At 41.8% G+C, this 19,957-nt stretch overlaps 1 protein-coding gene across 3 annotated transcripts; it reads right to left on the reverse strand.

Moving 5' to 3' along the window:
* Positions 1–1,311: 1,311 nt before the first annotated feature.
* Positions 1,312–11,765, reverse strand: FEM1C (fem-1 homolog C). 3 transcript variants are annotated; one of them, XM_033164856.1, is made up of 3 exons: positions 11,625–11,765; positions 9,948–10,664; positions 1,312–3,245 (listed from the first exon to the last, which is right to left on the reverse strand). In XM_033164856.1, the coding sequence occupies exons 2-3, from the start codon at positions 10,489–10,491 to the stop codon at positions 1,936–1,938; spliced, it is 1,854 nt and encodes a 617-aa protein (XP_033020747.1). In that variant the 5' UTR covers positions 10,492–10,664; positions 11,625–11,765; the 3' UTR covers positions 1,312–1,935. The 3 variants fall into 3 exon arrangements, with proteins under 3 accessions (XP_033020747.1, XP_033020745.1, XP_033020746.1); XM_033164854.1 differs by lacking the exon at positions 11,625–11,765 and adding an exon at positions 11,382–11,560; XM_033164855.1 differs by lacking the exon at positions 11,625–11,765 and adding an exon at positions 11,042–11,128.
* Between the last annotated feature and the right edge of the window lie 8,192 nt (positions 11,766–19,957).

Raw genomic sequence — 19,957 nt, forward strand, 5'->3', positions numbered from 1 at the left:
CTAACTAGTTAGAATAAATAAACTAGTTTCCTGATATTATGATGTATTCCAAAATGAAATTGGAGGTTTTCAGTCTTCTTCCCACAAACACAAAGAAGAAAAAGTGAAAGCACAAAGACACATTGCAGTTTGTTCTCAAAATGCTAACCCATGGTTTAGCATTACTGTATTTATGAATAGGCCAATAAAGTGATGATTTTAAAAAGTCAGTGTGAGTACTAGTTTATATGTACTGTGAGGATGTGCCAACCAAATGTGATCAATCAACTGAGGGTAGTAATGCTGTAATTAAAAAAGGAATTCCAGATTAATGCCAGCCTTGTTTTGATTTTTCCTGCACTGTCAACTGCTACAGATTGACAGTAACCTATGTGTTGTTGGTTTTTTCTGAATTGAAAAAGCACTAGGTATAGTAGTACTGGAAAACACTCAATATGTTAGATTGTGGAAATGTCAAATACACTGTATTCCATTGAAGAAAAATGAGGTGTGATTTTTTTTTCTTGAGAACCATTTTATTTTAAGACATTTGCAGGTCTCATATGCCATAATAAGTTTCATTATGAATCAACAATAAAGTGCTGAATTATATTAATTACCTGAATCTTAATCTCATTTGTAGTCTTCACTTATGGTTTCCTTATCAAGTCTAAAAAGCCCTTTCTGCTGCAATAGCTAAGCTGTTGTGCAAGTATTATAAAAATAGATAGCTTTCAGTCGAGACTATGTACTCAACATGGCCTCTGATGTTTTCCATAAATATGGCTGAAAGGTATTAGAGAATAAAATGCATGCAAATTATCTGTAAGAGTTATTTGAAAATGAATGGGATACTACTAAACTTCTGAAGCCCCTGCAGAGGGCTACTGATTACAACCATACAGTTAATTATACTAGTTGATGGCTAGATCTGGACTGACAAGCATCATGCCAACATGCTTTAGTTTCTTTGTACTTAAGAATCTTGAGTTGTAATTTCAGACTATGTTTGATTTAGTTCTCACTGAGTTGTATGATTAAGTTTCAGGTTAATTTTGAAAAAAAACTCTCTATGCCTAGTCACACAATCAGCTCAAGCAAGACACTAGTGTAGAGGAGAATATGGCAGTTTCTTTCCTTTCTCTCCTCGCAGCAAGACATATTTATATGACTTTCAGACTTAATTTAAATTGGGATTGCCAACAAGAACACATTTTACTTCCAAATTCAGCACGCAACTCTAGAAAAATAAATGGAAAGCAACTGCAGAAAAAGCTGGGGGCAAAAAGTCATATGAGAGTTTAGACAGCTGATTGATGTCTTCAAGAAATGTCAAACTGTAAAGGGTATATTTTCAAAGAGTTCTCTAACAAACTGCAAGAAAACAGTGTCAGAGCTGACAATGGCCAACTGCTGCATAGAAATATGCCAACACACAAACAGTCATGTTCAAGCCAGTGCATAGAGAGGATAAAAGCACTTATGGTAATTGCAAATGTTAACAAGTCCATACAACTTGTATAGTTCAGCAATGAACCCATTAGAAAAAAAGAATAGAAATGCTCAAGCAAGAACAAAAAGATGACTTCCCAACTATATAAAATCCACACACCAGTAAGAATAAGACAACACCACGAAAATTATTCAGTTCAGTCCCAAACAACCAACAGGCAAACTAAACCAGAGTAGACAAGCCTTTGGCAGACAAATTTTAGTGAGTCCAAATATAGCATTACATTTCTAAATAATCCACAAAATATATTATATGGTATGTTTTAAATATTGGGCAACCAATTCTGCAGATCTGATTCTAATAATGCTTTAGCCAATGAGCAGGATGGACCAAGCTGAATGAATGATGGTGTATCGCTGGCATATCACAACAGTGCTTGAGAAAGCAACAATTGATGTTACTAACTCGTGCTCCCACAGTACCAAGGGCCTATTGTCAGACTGTCATCTATGGAGCAAAACAAAGTTCTCAAGTTTTTCTGGGATGTGCCCTTGGTAACCTATGCAATAATTCACAATTACACGGGCAGCAAGACACTGCAGTGTAGTGTGGTTGATGGGCTGGATCAAGTTCTTTGCCATTTCCTTCTCATCCAGCAAGTCAATAGCAGTTTGTTTATGCAAGTTTGTTGCGTCAAAATGTGATCCTGACTTGATAAGAAGATTCATGATGTCAGGATGGTTGTTCAGTGCAGATATGTGCAAAGGGCTGTTGTCATCAGAGTCTCTAGCATTTACATCCGCGCCACATTCCACTAGTATAGCAGTGACTTGCAAAGAAGGAAATTTACAAACTGGGTAGCGCCCCACACATGTGGTGTTCTTGTCAACAGCAAGGTGGAGTGGGCTGAAGTTATTCTTTCCTCTAGGATGTAGCTTAAGAAATCGATATATAGTTTGTTTCTTGAAATGATCTTGCTCGGGACTACAAGGAACTTTCTCCAGCAAGCAAATTAAATGCAAAATGATGGAAAGGGCTTTGTTGAGCTGTATTTGGTCAGGCGGACATTGAGTTTGCTTGATGGCACGTTCTATTTCGAGGACACTTTTGCACAGTATACCCATGAGATCGTCAAATGTAACTGTTGTGCCCAGCAGGCCTTTTGCTCTGTCTTGAAGCATGAAGGAGAAGAGTTCAGCAAACGAAAGCAGACTACTCGCAGTCATAGGGCTCAGGGGGTCCAAATTGCTCTGCTGCATGTCCAAAGCGTACTTCCACAGATTGATGCATCGTTTGAAGTTTCCAGAGTCTGCATAGACAGCACCTCTGTACCGAATATAGTAGGACGTATCTGGGTGAGATGGGCCAAGAATACGTTCTCTAATTAACAAGGCCTGCATTCTCATCTCATCAGGGTCTGCAATAAGGTTTTCTAGCTCTTCGGCACTGTTCACCTCCTTGGCATAATCGTAGGCCATTATTAACGTTTGAGGCACAGGTTTGCTCAGTATGTTAGTCCTATCACTGTATCTCATATCCATAGCTCTTTTCCAGTATTTCAAAGCACCAAGCAAATCTCTCTTTTTATCCACAAAGGTGGCTCCCAGGAGTTCCAGTGCATTTATACGTTCTACTTTGCTAGTTTCAACATGTTGGGTCAAAAAGTCAACTATGTTTGTGTGACCTGTAACACTAGCAGAGAGAAGGGGAGTCATTCCATAGCCATCTTTTTCCATCTTTGCACAATATTTGAGAAGCATCTTCATGATTTCCAGGCTACCAGATTCTGCACAATCATGCAATGCTGTGTTTCCTATGGAAAAAAGAAAGCAAAAAAATCATGTATGCTATGACACATTTTCAGAAAAACAATAAAGGAATTATGGCTGTACAGAAGTCAAATTATCTAGTAGGTTAGTCATTAAAATAATGATAAAATTACACATCATAAGCAGTGGACACATAATCAACAAATGTGGTATTTTAATTTAAGTCATGAACATGTAAGAAATGTAATATTCCTTATAATCTTTCTATTTTAATTTAAGAAAAACAATCAGCCTTGAATATGTGGGCCTTTATATTTGCAAACCCAAAGCTTACAGCATTTTGCCAGAACATCCTACTGCAGCTGTTCTGCTGGAGCTAAAAATTTCCCCATGTTTTCCCAATACATATTATTGAACCACTCATTCAGTGGTGTTCAAAGCATTTATAGTACCTGAGAAAATGGACTTGGGAAGGAGATAAAGGAAAGCCCTGTATGCTGGCACATTTAGATAACTTGTTTCTGTAGCCAACAGTCAGGTCACAGTAAAGTGAACATCATTTGGGGGGGGGGGGGAATTCTGCAAGGATTACCTTACACATTTTAAGAACAGGTGAGTAATGCTATTCTTTCTGCAGGAGGTAAACCAATTAAGACAGGGTGGCCAACATGTGGTTCTCCAAATGTTGCTAAACTACAGCTTCCATAAATTCTGACCATTAGTCATGCTGGCTGGGACTGGAAGCTGAAGTCCAACAACTTCAAAGAACCACAAGTTAACCACCCCTGGGTAAGGAGTTCTATAGGATTGTGGCAGCTAAGCCTTACTGGATCAAATAATGAAGCATAGTTAAAAAAATTATCTATAATTTTCTGCTCTACACAAGCCTAACTTTCTTACGTCACTCAGTTACAAGGCCCTTCAGGAGCATCAAAATCTCTGAAGTCACAGCAGTGACTGTTTCCAAGTTCTGTAGCAATCCCCTCTCCACTTTAGAAAATTGTGAATAGGAGAAAGAAGAATTATCCAATAAGTTTCACAATCAATGCAGAGTCTGATTGCTGCTTGTGGGGTTGCAGTCAGCACATGTCTAGAATTGTAAAATAATTATCAAAATAAATAAATTCCTGCAGGTAAGCATCTTTCTCTGTTGTGTCAAGGGGCAGATTGGAGCATTTACAAGTAAGCAGATCCTGCAACAGGAAGTATTCCATCCCACCATTTGACATGATCAGTTATGGTACAATTTTACAAATATATTTGTAGGTAGGTAACCGTCCCAACTTGATGTCTCAAATCACAAATGGGGGAGTAAATCTGCATCCAATTAGGCAACTGAAACTATAGCTGATCTTTGTTTAATTATTTCTAATAAACTGAAGGATTGCCTTTGAAATAGTTATAGTTCAACTGCAAGTATATTCCTATTATGAGTGGCTGTATCGGTCTGCTGCTTGAAATAGCAAGATGGAACAGATATGCCAGCTTGCCCACTGAAAAAATAGGTTCAGGTACTCCCTTGCAAACGAACAGCACAGAGATATGCTGCACAATACTAGGCATGCTTATTTAGAAAGAAGTCTGACTTTGTTTAATTGGATTTATACCACAATGTGCGTGAAAGCTTGTAGCCTGAGTCACAGTACTCTAATACTTCTCTGCTTCCCTTCACTTATACTGGGTAAATTTCTTAGTAGATAGCCTTCTGAGCATGTCTTACAAAATGTTTCTGTAATAAAGCCGTTTATGTATATAGCAAAAAACCCACAAACAGGATATTGGTTGCCTATTTGTCCCACCCCATCACTACTGAAATACTGTGAAGTCAAATTAATGGGAGAGTTTTCAAAAAAGAATGCTATGAGGAAAATGAAAAGTCAGTTTGTCCAAGAAATTGTTCACATGGGGCCCTGAGACAGATCTTTGTGGACAGGCAGGGAGAGATAACTTGGAAGACAACCAAGAAGGCATTTAAAGATAGAAAGAACAAAGCATGATAGCTTAAGAAAAGGATGTAAAAAGCTGAAATTGAAATACCTAATTATTACTGACCATTGTTCTACTTACACCAATTCATATGCACATGGCTCACTGATGCTAATACTACTCAACATCCAGCTTATACACGGCTGGGTAATAATGCAGCACAGAAGCACTGTGTTGGGATCATGTCCCTACGTCCCAACTTGGGGAAGGAACTTAACTGTTGATAAAATACAACCAGTATTTCACTGAAGAATCAGATTCAGCTTCTCTCCAATAGTTCACCATTTCACAGGAACTGAATTTGTTTGCTCACTAGCCATATAGTTTAAGATACTAAGCCAGCTCACCAAAATCTTAATTCTTTAACAGGTTGATAAAGTAACCCATTGTACAATCATGGACAGAGTACAACTCAATGTCTACAAGAGTGTGGTCATCTTCCCTAGTATATTACTACTGGCTATAAATCTGTTAACCTTTGAATCACAGACAATGCATCAATTTTATTTTTAACTTTTTGAAAGCCATAATACATGGATTAATCATGTCCTGTCAGAACCACCACATTTCATTGTTTAGTTATTTAGAATAAGATGCCTTGAATGCTGCCCTCTCACTTGCAGGGCAGCTTTTTCTCTAGCACAGGCATCTACTAACATTAGAGGAGGGAATGAGATTTTCTCTAATTCACCTTCCAATGCCTGACCAAATCTGTTCTAGAGGATCAGGGGACCTTTTAGAACAGTATGAAAAGTGGTATGAGGGACTTCTTCAGAAAAGGGAATTGGGAGAAAATTGCTTCCCCCTTTTGATATTCACAGATGCCTCTGCTGGATCAAAATCCATCCCAAGAGTTAGATTGAAAACTGGATTTCACCCTTAAATAACTCATAACCTTATTGAAAGACTACCCTTCCACTTGTGCATATGACTGCAGCCTGAGGTAACAGCTGCTAATAAGACATACTGAACATTCAGAGGGGCAAGTACTTATGTGCATAGGATTGCGACGCATATATTTCAATTTTCACTCAACTTCCTTATCCATGCAATGAAAATGTATCATCTGAAATGCTCAGCTTCCTGTAAGTTTCATATTTAACCTAACATGTTTGCCTTCTTCCTAAAAGTGTCCACTAGGGAAGCAGTATAACATTTTCCTAGTCCTTGAATAACGTTTAAAAGATTCCTAAATAAAATCTTTCTAAACCTACGCAGCTTAATATTTCTTCAAGTGACAATGTTGCCATGGATAGACTCCGAAGTGATAATCATAGATCACAAAAAATGTGATAGGTTTATATAAGCACAACAGTATGACTAACAAAGAAGGGATTGACACGGTTCTTCTGTCTGGCTCTAGAATACGCTGGACAGGCTCCCTCACACATATTTTAGGTTACTTGCCAAATAACTAAGATCTTACATATCTTTTCATGTAATACACACACACCACCACACTGTACTACAACTATACTATAGACACATAAATTGTTCCACACAAACCTAGGAGTTTTCAAAAGGCAGGATCAAGCTCAACAACAACATAATAAACAAGCTGGCTCCTCCACATACTGCCAGCACAATCTTCTAAGGATTTAGAGAAAAGAGCCAGAAATAGAAACCCGAGACAGAAACTTCTCTTACTATCACCACTGTGGAGGACATATGGTGGAAGAAAGTGCTTCTCAGGAATTGAATAAAACTGCTATGTTCAGACCAGTTAATTACCCTTTGGTAGATTTGTCTAAAAAGCATGGCTCTCCAGACTCTGTTGGACTTCAACTCCCATCAGCCTCAGCAACATTTGGAGGGCTGTCTGTTTCTCCAACCCTGTTAAAGTCTCCAGGCTACTGCTATCTGCAGCAGGGAGACTTTGGTTGCACTCCTGCCCACAGTTGTCTAAAGAGTAACAGAGCAATTCAAATGCCCAAATGGCCATGTTGGGAGCAAGTGTAGATGCAGCAAAGGTGTCCCTCCATCCGGTTCTGCCTGGCTCCACTACCCTGCAGCAGCAGGGGATTTTTGCCACTGGCAGAGCTGCAATTCAATATGCCCACCCAAACAGCAGAAAGGTGGAAGCTAGCACTGGCATTATCACTACTACAATGGAGACCCCCCAAAATGAGGCATTATAGGGATGGACTGGGTTGACACAAGATCAGAGCTGGTGTGCTGCCATCACATGATGGCAGATGGGTATGATCCTGGTAGCTGGCATAGTGAAGGGGCATTTATCCTGCCCCATCCCACCCTGCCAAACACAAGCAGCAGGACTGTGGTTGCAGTGGATAGCTGATTCGTTCCAGCAAATCTTGCCACTGCTAGCCAGGGGTTAGGATTCAACTGAGCTTATTTCTGAGCTTGCTTTGTTCATTAAGTGTTCTATTCTATACATTTTATAGAATAGCACAGTTAAGGAATACATGTGTATTTTATCTACATTTGCGAGCTGCTTGAAACTACCTTTAGAAATCAGAAACCAGAGTGCTCCCCAGCTGGCAAGACAGGCCTTACTGCCCCAACTAGCAGGTCACACTTCATAAACCTACATTTATGCATGTTTTGAAACAAAAAGCATCATGTAACTGACCCATTATGCATTATATGAAAAAGGACTACAAATGGAACTACATGTACCTTGTTCCATCAGCACAGAGATTTCCACTAGCACAACAGAACTTCCCGCCTCCTCTCCCTGCACATGCCTAATATCCTCCCTACATAGGTTCCAGAGGGTTGGGGGGAAACCCAGAACAGTAAGGGGCACATGGAAGGAGGAGAGAAGGGAGAAGTTCCATTGTGCAAGTGAAAATGCTTGCACTGACAGAATGGGTTAACTGGAGACCACCCACTGCTTTCCAAACTATAAGACTACCTTTTTAAAGGTGAAATCAAGATCTTTTAAAATACCTATACTCAATCTGCATATATACTGCATGAAAACAAAAACTCTGAAATATTTACTTCCTGTGTTATTTTGAAACTTCAGAGCTCACAGTACAGAATGATGTGCACAAAATACTACTCAAAGTCCAAAACTGGCAGTCACGTTAAACTGGTCACAACAAAAAATTATTCCCCAGTTTACCCTCTGAATATATTGATGTGGGAATTAAGATAATTACTTTTTCTATTAATAATTACAATAAAATTAAGATTATATTATCAATAAAATCATTCTTACGTGAACCTATGACAAAGAAAAATAGATGAAGTCACAACTTCTGGTGATTTTTTTTTTTTAACTCTACGCCAAAACTCTTATTCCAGCAATTGGAAAAAAGAGCATCATTAAGGATAAACAACTCTGTAAGCTTCATTTGCCAATAAACCAGCAATGTCACTCTCCAATGTTTAGGAAACAGCATTCATAAAAGTTTCTGTGGGTTCTCACCTGGCATAGCTTCGATTATCTAGACACTTTACTAATAGAAAGAACCCATGACCATGACACAGTTCTTTTAGTTAAAGTTCTGCTACTGAGTGTCAGTGACAGCAGTATGCTTCTTCTGCTTATAAAAATAGAATTCCTTTCACATTGCTATAAGGGCAGAACTTGTGTTTCAATTATGAGTCATTAAGCAGAGTGAAGAAAGACAACACCAGAAAGTCACAAAACAAGATCCAGCTGGTCAATAATAATAATACTTAGTATATATATATATAAAGCTGGGGACTGTTCAACAATTTTACATACTGTAACCAGAGTTTGATTTATCCCCTCACTATATTGCATCCAGGAAACGAAGCAACTGTGGGTGTGGGTGTGTGGGGGGGGTTTCACGACAGAAACAAGTCAAAACTAGAAATTTCCTGATTTGTAGTTACACCAGTGTGTTCTCAGTCACTCACACTCTTAGCATACAAATAATATTTGTTATTACACAGTGGAAATGATTGAACCAAAGCCCACGGATTTTCTTAAGACTAAGGCTGCTATGGACTCATTTACCTGAGAGTAATCCCCATGGAACTCAATTAGTTTTACTGCTGAGTAGACCTGTGTAGTGCACAGTCAGTCTCTCAGGTATACTCCTGTTTTTTAGATTAGTGTAGTGAGGGAGGTCAGATGCATGTGAGTCAGAAACAGGGTGGGCAAAGTAGTATTTGTGACTCTCTGAAGCAATAAACATTCCTAGCAAACTAGTAAAAATGTGAAAGAAAAGAAAATACTGTAATAAAAAAGCAATGTCATGCCTAGAACAAATGGACGAGTATACTACAATCACGAGAATAATCCACAGAGCAATTCTGCTGACCAAAAGTGTCAACATAGTAAACAAGAAGAACAAAGGCTTCAGCTGTGACACAGTGCCACTATCCTTTTATTGTAATTCTATTAGAACTATAAGGATAAGACTAATATGGGATATTTCCTTACTATACCTAGCAGGCAGATAGATATGTTTAGATAATGGGTGGTGATGCCTAAAGAATGCCAGTGCAACTTGTATTCGTAGTATTACCTGTATTAATAGTGATTAAATTCTTCCATTCAATGATCCAAAATAATCTAGTTTCTGTATGATGTTGCTTTATCACCAAATCATTGTAACTATACAACACTACCTGAGCATAATCTATGGAACAATTCCCTTTAAAAAAACAAACGAAACCTCAAGAAATGCTATATACAACATGGAAAATTTAGCAAGGACAGAATTAAGCTTGGACTTTGAACCTCTGAATTGTCAAACCAAATGAACATTCTGAACAGTTCTTTAAAAGTCACTGCTGAAAATGGATACTGAACTCACCTTTGACACTTTTTCTATTTACATCAGCTCCTTTTTCAAGCAAATACTGAGCGATTTCTTTGTGCCCTTTATAACACGATATCATAAGGCATGTATGCCCATGGCGGTTTGATACTTCGAGGTCAGCTTTGTGTTCCACAAGATACTTTACAATTTCTAGATGACCATCAAAACAGGCAGCTCTAAGAGGTGTTGAGTTTGTCAAAGTGGTATTGTTGACAGATGCTCCATGATTTAATAAAGACTGGACCACCTTCAAATGGCCAGCTGCTGATGCTGCCCATAATGGTGGTGCACCTTCAATAGTCTCACCATCAAAATTCACAGAGCCACCAACTTCTATAGAAGCACTGCACTGTTCCAGTAGATGTTCCACCATGTCTAGATGGCCATAGCGGGCTGCCATCAAAAGGGGTGTGGCACCATTTGTTTTTTCTGACACCAGCAAGGCCACTTCTTCTTTAGTTTTATTTGCCAGTAACTTGGTGAGAAGCCGCAGCTTGCCATCCCGAGCTGCATTGAATACTGCTGTCTTAAGATCCATTTAGTCTCTTCCTCTCTCTCTGACGTGTTCTTCAGAATCACAGATAATGGGATAACTGGAACCACAGAGTTGAAGCTGCTCCCTGCACACTCTCCTCCGAGGATGTGCTGCCTCTGTGTACTGCATGAAGCTTTCACACGCGACCTCTTAAAGCAAATACTATGCTCAGCAACCTAGAAAACAAGACAAAGTTTGACAGCTTCCTCTCTGAATCTAAGTGAAGACACTCAAAATACAATCATTACCCTTGCTTATACTGTCCCTCCCGCTTGTCCCCAGAAGAAAAAGGCAGCTGAATCTGAACATTTACCGGCAACAAATGCTAGCTTTTGAGATGACTATGGGGGAGATAGGATCCCAGATGCAAATTATTCTTGCCACTTCTCATACCAGTTAACCATCTATTTTGTCTGCTGAGCCCATCTGGGTTCAGACAACCTAGCTGACACGGGATTGTCACCACCTGGTGGCTACAAAAAAAGAAGAAGCAAAAGCGAAGAACTTTTAAGGCTGGGATCCGAACCTATCCCCGAAATATCACAAGAATCACAAAAGGAAAGCTTTAAAGTGCGCCCTCAGCTGGGAGGGCGCCCTCAGGAATTTCCCCGCCTGCCCTACACTGTTTGACGGCATAGATGGCCCCATCGTACCCCCACGGCCACGACACCCACACCCGAGGCGCCTCGCCCTGCTCACGGCCCCCAGCCCACCCGCAGGAGCTGTGCTCGAGTCCGGGCACGGAGCCACCCAGGACGCCCTTCGCTTCTCCGCCCCCTTTGTCCTGACTTCTCCCCTGGGGAGCCTCCCGCGGCCAAAAGGAAACAGACAGGCAGGCGGGCGGGCGGACAACGTCGCCAAGAAAGCTGTACTGGCGGGCAGCCGCTCCTCACCTGCGTCGCCTCCGCCTGCTCGGCCCTCGCGTTCCCTTCGCCCGCCCCGAACCGCAGCGCTGCCTGCCCGGCCGCCGAAACTCCAGCCGCCCCGCTCGCCCTTCGCTGCGACCGGCAAGGCAGGAGGAGCCTCGGCAACGCCTGAGAGCCAGGCCGGGGCGGAGGCGAAGGGAAGAGGACGAGGACCGAGGAAGGAGCCTGTCTCTCTCTCCCTTTCCCCCTTTGGTCTCCGCAGCCAGCTACCTTCCCGCCGCCGAAAGGCAGGCCCGTCTCCGTCTCCTCAGAACAACCGCCGCGCCGCTTCTCACAACCCAGCCGTCGGTGCCGCCACCGCGCCCCGCTCGCGGCGCAGCTCCTCCATGACAGGCGCTCCCAACTGCAACGAGCCAGCCTCCTCCCTCCTCCTCCCCGCCCTCCCTGCTCGAGCGAACGAACACAGAACCCGGCGCAGCCTACCGTGCTGCTTCGTCCCGCCTCGAGGCCGAGTGCGGGGTGGGGGTGGCCCCTGCGCCGCCCGCCAGCCTCCTGAGGCGAGAGGGAAGGAGGCGGGACTCGTTAGGGGACAAGTTGGGCTGAGAGCGCAAGCACGAAGGCGGTTGAGGGAAGCGGTTGGTGAGGCGCGGGTGGCGTTGCGGCCGCCGGGGGGAGGGAGGAGGGCTGCCGAGCTATTCCGGGCTGAGGAAAAGCTCGGGGAAGCCGAGCCTCGCTCAGCGCGGGGCAAAATTAGCACATAATGGAGGCGGACGGGCGCCAAGCGAGCGCGGCCTATGGGGACCCGGGCTCCGTGTCGCCTGGCCTGCCGCGCTGCCTCCCCTCGTCTTCCCGCCACTGGCGTGTGGGACGTGGAAGGAGGACTCTGAGGGGCTTTTTCCCTGTGTCGTGGGATTGAATCAGGGCAGAGAACCGAGGAGGAGAGTTAAGGGCCGCTAGTCGCCAGAATTTGACCACTAGCCGCCAAAAGGATCTGTAGCCATGGGGGGGGGGGTCAGGTGTTTTTCGTTTCTCCCTAATTTGTATAAAGTGCACATTTAAAATGTGAGGAAATGCAACTGTACAGAGGAAGCACTCTGGATATGTTCAGGGTGGTTGTGGTTTGTTTTTTTTAAATTAGATTTCCAGCCCATGTCCCCGATTCTCCCTCACCCCAGTTTTACCCTCACAACACCCCTGTGAGGCAGGCTAGGCAGAGAGAAGACAGTGGCTGGCCCTAGCTCACCCAGTGAGTTTCATGGCCAAGTGGGGATGTTAACCCATGTCTCCTCCCAGGTCCTAGTCCAGTACGCTAACCACTACACCACCACTGGCTCCTACACCATGTTCATTTTTTATTATTATTATTATTATTATTATTATTATTATTATTATTATTATTATTATTATTTTATTTTTCACATTTATTCAGAAGTTACAATACAGCTTTATCCGTTGCCATAATATCACAGAATGAATCACTCCGATGATCCTCAATCCCACAACACTGTCATGTTAGCTCACCAAATACTCTCAACAGGAACCCAGCTACTGAGCTGGTTTACTAGACATTTTCAATCAATATATCCCCTCCACAGACACCTCTGCAATGAGGATGGCATTAAAATACCCTGTTCTTCAGTAAAAGAAAAAAAGGAGACCAAGTTGTGTCAAAGAGGTACCTTTGATTAATTGTCATGCTAACCATGAAAGAGGAAAAGCACTTTGGATATGCCTAGGGACGCTTGTTTTCTGTGTTTTTTTTAAAAGTTGGGGTTGGTTTTTATTTTTTAGAAATCACAGGTACCTGTATTTTTTGTTTACAAGCTACTTAAAGCTTTACCCACCACCAGGATAAAGTGCCAGAATTCTTGACAACAAAAGCAAACAACCCTAAAATAGAAACATTTGTGATGGTCCTGCCACATGCTGTACAGCAGGGGTGGCCAACTCCCAAGAGACTGCGATCTACTCACAGAGTTAAAAACAGAGTTGTTGTTTTTTGTTAGGAAGGAGGAAGGCCCATTTTGGGGGTTGTTTGGGTCAAAGTTGTTGAGTTTTTTCAGGGAGGAGGTAAAACGTTGAGCTTTTTTAAGGGGAGCCACAGTTGTTCAGCTCCTTTGGGGGGAGCCAATGTTCTACCAGTGATCTACCGGTAGATCACGATCTACCTGTTTGACATGCCTGCTATACAGCATTACAGTGCTGTAATTTGTAGATCAAAACATGAAAGGATGAGAAGTGGCATTGAATTTTGGGAAGGGGTATTTGCCTTCCTCTGGCAAGATGCAGGAGTAGGGCCAGCTGGCACTGTCTGCTCCACAGTTGCTTGCAAAAGATGAAGCCCTCTGGTGCAATACGAGTAGTTGACTGTAATTTATGTATTTATTACACATATATATCACCCCAAAGGAGCCAAGAGTGGCAAACTAATCAGTGATAATACCATTAAAAATAAAAGCCTATTAAAAGCAAACCATCACATAAAAGCTAAAGGGCAGATCAAGACTTTATGCTGTTATCGGTATATAAAACCTGTTTGTTCTCAGGGAGCTAACAAAACAGCAACAGCATTCCTATGGGAGATTCCAAGCCATCTTGGATTACGTCCTACAAATACAAATGCATTGATCTTTTTTCTGGGTGAGGATGGTTCTCTAGCTGCCTCCTTGTTTCCTCCATCATTTTGAAGTTGTGTCACACTCTAGCCACCACACACCCCCAGTCCAGGTTTTGTATTTGTTGTAATTATTATTATTATTATTATTATTATTATTATTATTATTATTATTATTATTTATTACCTACCCTTCACTGTAAGGTCCAAGGTTGGGTTAGAGCATTAAAAACAACTGACAACAATAACTTGTTTTGTATCAACCTTCAGACTCTACAAGTGTCCCTATTTTCAAGGGGCAGCCCCAGATTTACAGAAGCCGTCCTGGTTTCTCATTTAATCCCAGAATGTCCAACTTTTCCCTAGGACGTCCCTATTTTCATTGGAGAAATGTTGGAGGGTATGGAATAGGACATCCCCAAAGCCATTTTTCAGCCAGAACTCATTGGAACTCAGTTCCAGCACCTCTCAGGTAGTCACCATTGTCATTCTTAACAGGCATAGGCAAACTCGGCTCTCCAGATGTTTTGGGACTACAGCTCCCATCATCCCTGACCACTGGTCCTGTTAGTAATGATGGGAGTTGTAGTCCCAAAACAACTGGAGGGCTGAGTTTGCCTATGCCTGTTCTAAGAGAACAAGGGAGGCATTAATGGTGAGTTCCGGCACCTCTTTTTCTAGAAAGAATAGCACAACATATTCCTATTTTCATCAGAGAAATGTTCGAGGGTATGAATAGGATGTCCCTATTTTCATCACAGAAATGTTGGAGGGTATGCTTTTGTTTATGCTTATTGGCAACTTTTTTGTTTTCCTACCAATTCTCTTTTGATTCAAAATCTTTTCCAATTGTAAAAATGGTTTTGCTTGTCCTGTGTGCTTATATGAAGAGCCTGGCTCCATCCTGGCTAACTGCTCTAGGGTGTGGAGTTAGTGACTTCTTCCTCTGCACCTTAATCACATTTGTCATTAGATGAGCAGTTTCAGACCTAGCACTTTGCTCCTGGGCTGCAAAAGGTCATGACCATGATCCTTACAGCTCTGATGATGTCATCATCGTAGGCTTAAGTTGGGTTTCATGTCCCATTTCAGCCTTCAAATGTTGCAGTACAGAAATAAAAATGTAATGAGCCCCACAGGGTAGGTAAGACTAATTATTGCAATTAAATAGTTTGGTTTAACAAAGTTCACTGCTTTAGTTCAAAAATCTCTGAACTGTATCTGAAAGTACCGTAGTTTTAATAATTGCTGAGTGAATTAAGTTCAATTTGGGGTAGAACTTTGAACAATTTCTAGCTCAACCTCAAGTTCATTCACTTTTCCCTTTTTTTACTCTTTAGACTCTTCAGGCCTTTAAGCTTCAAAAATAATTATTGTTGGGGGAAATAAATAATTAATATTCCACTTCTGAAGTATATGTTATTCTTCAGCAGCTTGTAACAATCGGAAAGCTCTTATCCTCCTTTTTTGCCAAGGATCATTTGAATGAACAAATTGGAACTATGAATGGAACAAGTTGTTTTTTTTTAAGTACATGGACAAACATGAATTGGAATTAGTTCCTTTTTTGAAGAACTAGAGCTACCGTAGTTCTTTTTTAGAATGAACTTTCCAAGCTCTGGATAAGGCCAGAGGACCATTTGGTATTCTTTTCCCCACAGTGGTCAGCTGAGTACCTTTGGGAAGCCCACAAACATCAGAGTTTAAAGGCAACAGCTGCCCCCTGTAATTGGTATTCATATCAGTATTGATTGCCTCTGAGCCAACATCACAGGGCTACCTTGAGCACTCACTGCCCTAGGGGGAGAAGATAGATAATTGAAAACATGTTTCCCCCTTATAGCCAGGGCTGGTGCAAGACATTACGCCACCTCTGACAGCAGGGTGTGTCACACTTCCCTGCCGCCGCTGCCCTCCTCTGCTGCTGCCACCCTCATCTCTTCTCCCAGCTTCTGCTTCTGTACCTTCCCTCTTGCTTCCAACAAAGGGATGTTAGAGCAGCAGGCTCTCCTGGCCTCACTTTGAGGTGTCCTTGTAGGCAAGCTTGCCTAGAGGGTGCCTGTGTCACTGCCACTTTGCAGTCTTACAATATGTTTTTAGTTTATGCTCTAGCATCCTAATATTTTAATATTTCTTTGTGATATTTTTGTGAGTTTTGCTTGAAAAGCGATTTATAAATATCTCAAATAAATATGCTGATAAGGTAGAGGGCCCTCCAGACACGTCTACTAGCTTAACAATAGTAAGCTGGGGTTGTTTTCTGGTATTCCCTTCCTGTACAGAGTGAGATATGAACACACACATTACTGAATTAAGGTCACCAAGCTGCACAGAATCATGCAGTCAGTAGCTTGGGAAAAGTCATTGTGGCTGAGGTTAACCCAGGTTTCCTTGATCTTGTGCCTTCTACATTTTTTAGACCAGAACTCCCATCCCTACCCTGCTAACTGGGCTAGATGGGATTTTCAGACCAAAACATTGGAGGACACCAGAAGAGAAGCATATAGCGCTCTCTACATTATTAGTATTATAGTCACTCTTAAAAGAAATGTTTTAGAGATTCTTTTTTTTAAAAAAGGTAGTGTTTCAGATGCTGAACATATTGAACATGCACTGTTACTTATTTAGAAGATTTATATCCTGCCTTTGAATGAATGATCCTCAAGGCAGAATACAATAGACAGATGTGTGCAAACTCACACAGCCCAGCAGCTGTTAGATTTTCCTGCTGATGGATGGGACCAGAGTGTGCTTCCTTACAACTCTGCAAGTGTAGAACTGACAGTTGGAGCTGAGTGTTCTTTCTAGCAGGGAGAGGAAAAGCTGAAGCCAGTGGGTGAAGCTAGGCTTGTTTTGCCATGATGTTCCTCCTGGGGGGGAAAGGTGAAACCTCCCATTGGCCCTTAGTCTCCTGTCCAATGGCAAAGACTAGAGTGTGCCTCCCTCAGCTTTGCAATTCCAAAGACTATTTTAAAATAGCCTGCAGGTCAAATAATCTTAATTAGGCCAGGTGGCTTAAATATTCAAGCTGCCTTTCACTACAAGACAAGATGCAAAAACTAAAATGTGATCACAACCCAAGCTGACCACAGATAAAATGGTTTCCTGTCTCCAGATATGACAATCCTGATAATGAAACAAGATTGCAGTTATGTCTAACACAAAGTACACCTAACAGTGCAATCTTGGTGCAAAATGCAGTAGAGAGTATTCTAACTGGTGTTGGGGTTTTTAATATCAATTGGTTCCACTGCTACACCTGTTTCATTGACTCGCAGTTAATTTTTTTAACAGTTCCTCATTGAGTTGTGCAAGACTGCAGCTTCTGTATGATGGTGCTATTTCATCATGTTGGAAATGTGCAATTCTCCATCAACAACATTTTAAAGGGTGATTTATTGGTTGTTGCAGTCATTCATTGCTTTCTATAAAGAAAGTCCCAAAGCTAACTTAGAACTCCATAGAATGCACAAACACCTAACAGATACAAAAAGAAAACAAAATATTATAAAAATGTTAGGAACCTATGGTGCTATATGACTAGCAAAAACCTGAGGATAGGTGAGGAGAAAGTTTCTAGTCCTTATCACTAGAGATAAATTACGATTAAATAACGGCAAAAATACCAGTTTGCTCTTTCAGGAAGTTGTCTTTCATTATGATGATAACTGTACATTACTATGGAATTACAGGGTTTACTTGTGACTGCACCGTACAAGGTGAGATGCAAATTTTCTTTTTTTACTCTGCCTTTCAGCAAATGGCTGTTAAGGCAGTTCCCCTTGGGAGTCTAACAGTGTACAAACATGCTGCAGTGCAGACAAATAAAAAAGCATTGCAAGTCACTAGTGATAGCATTTTGCTGGGCCTCTCATGCAAAACAAAACACCACACCCTTGAATAGACTTGCAGAGATTCCTGAATCAGCATCAAGCAAGCAGCTTCAGAATTGTTGCTTAAGCTTGTACCAGGGCTAATGGGGCACCTATCAACACCACAACAGGCCAAGATGTAAAAGAGGTGGTACTTGCTTTGTGCCTTTCTTTGCGTTATGTTTCCTCTTAAGTATATTCAGTAGCACATGTTGGGGTGGTGCTCACCTGACCTCTGGCTGGTCACATCGCTACCATTTACTGCGAGGTAGAAGGGGAGGGGCAAGGTCAGAGGGGTACAAATGTACCAGCAGAGCTAATGCAGTGTTCCCAGCAGTTCATTTGCACTGCACTGAGCTTGTCACTGACTCACACCTCCCCCAGGACCCTCTAGTAAGTGTCAGCAACACAACCAACTGGAGGTCAGGTGAATACCACCACCACCACCACACTAAGGGGTTATCCACACACACCTTTTGCCTCTCACTTTCTAGTCACAGATCCACGCTTTAAAGCTCTGTGTCTGAGTGCTCTTTCTCACCTCGCCACTTTCCCCAAGAAACACTGCTCTTTAACACTAAGAACAAATGGCAATTTGAGTTTTCGAAGGATTGTCATTTGCTCTGATTCAGCAGCAAAGAGCAGGTTTTCACAGGGAAAGCACCAGGGCAATGCAATGCAATGCAATATATAATATAATATATAATATGATATGATATGATATGTAAATCTCAGACATGGAGCTTTTAAGCATGGACCTGTGCCTAGAAATGCAACACAAAAGTAAGTTAGGATGAGCCCAGTATATATTATGGCTGTTTAGGCCACTGGTGTGGCAGTACACCACAATTCCTCATGGTTAAAAATACTTTTTTCCAAAGAGCAGTCTGCTCTATGCCCATTCTAATGACAACTTCTCCCCTCAGCAGGCAAAGTTATTCTGTTGACTTTCTTATATGTGCAGTTGGAACTTCTTTAGCCTTTCAACTGAATTGCCAGGTTCTCTCACCCAGGGCTCATCTACAGTGGAGTTTAATGTGGATCTGAAGCTACTTAGGTCTCTGCTTATTTTTGTGGCATCCACACAACACCTTCATCCAAGTGGCAGCCCACACTCTCCCTCCATCGCTTCCAAATTTGGATTTTCTGAATGAGAGCAGGAAACTGTGTAGGGAAGAAGTTAAATACCCAGTCCCTGTGTGCTACCTGTCTAGTTCTGAGAACCCTCTCCAGAATTGGCTTTTCCGCTATCAGGCCAAAGGCCGAAGCATTTGCTTGTAACGTGTCATTTGGCCCCGAGGTATAAAGCAAGTTGCAGCCACTGTATAGCCTCAAGCTCTGCTTCCCCACCCTAGCCCACCTTCTCCTGGTTAGGCTATAGGTGTTGGGGATTATCAGGTAACAGGTGGTGTAGGAGCTACATCCTGTCTCAAAGCATCACCAGCCTCAGGATAGGCTCCTCTGTGTATAGTTATAAACTCTAGCTAGAATACAGAATACATTTTGTGGACCTTAGCATCTACAAGAGAAAGACTAATTGGAGGGAAATCCTGGAAGAGCAATTAACTTGATTAAGGGGCTAGTTGTGCTAATTTATGAGGAAAGATTAAAGGAATTAAAATACATTCATCTTGGGTAAATGCTAAATTAAGATCGAGTGGGGGTATAGAAAATACACGTAACCAAACAAAGGAATACTTTCAGATAATGTACAGCTATTCACTAGCACAAATAGGGAGACACTTCCCTGTTTTCCAGGCTGAAAAGAGAACAGCTTTGCACACCGTAATCAGCACTGGGCATTAACCCAAATTGGTCAAAGTTCAGATGACAAGGTATCACTCTGGGTGGAGGTAAATAAACGTTTTGGCTCCTACACATTCTTATTTCTTCAAACAGAACTGGCAGCTCCCACTCAATAGAGTTTTATATTACAGTACTGGAAGGAAGATCCACTGGCAGGCAGACACATACCTCTAGGTTCTTTTTCACTGCTGAAGCATTCTGGCCCCCAAATATTTCTTCCTATTTGTGTGTGCACCAAACACATAGTACAACAGCATCTAGGAATCCGAAGTTGAGGATCTCTGGTGTGTTGTATGTACACAAACTAAGCA

The sequence above is a fragment of the Lacerta agilis genome, chromosome 11, assembly GCF_009819535.1.
Source record: "Lacerta agilis isolate rLacAgi1 chromosome 11, rLacAgi1.pri, whole genome shotgun sequence".
Taxonomy (NCBI): Eukaryota; Metazoa; Chordata; class Lepidosauria; order Squamata; family Lacertidae; genus Lacerta; species Lacerta agilis.

Coding starts and splice junctions, on each gene's coding strand:
- FEM1C (XM_033164856.1), bottom strand. CDS start 10,491: ATGGATCTTAAGACAGCAGTATTCAATGCAGCTCGGGATGGCAAGCTG. Junction 3,246..9,947: donor AAATAGAAAAAGTGTCAAAG/GTGAGTTCAGTA, acceptor TTTTTTCCATAG/GAAACACAGCATTGCATGAT.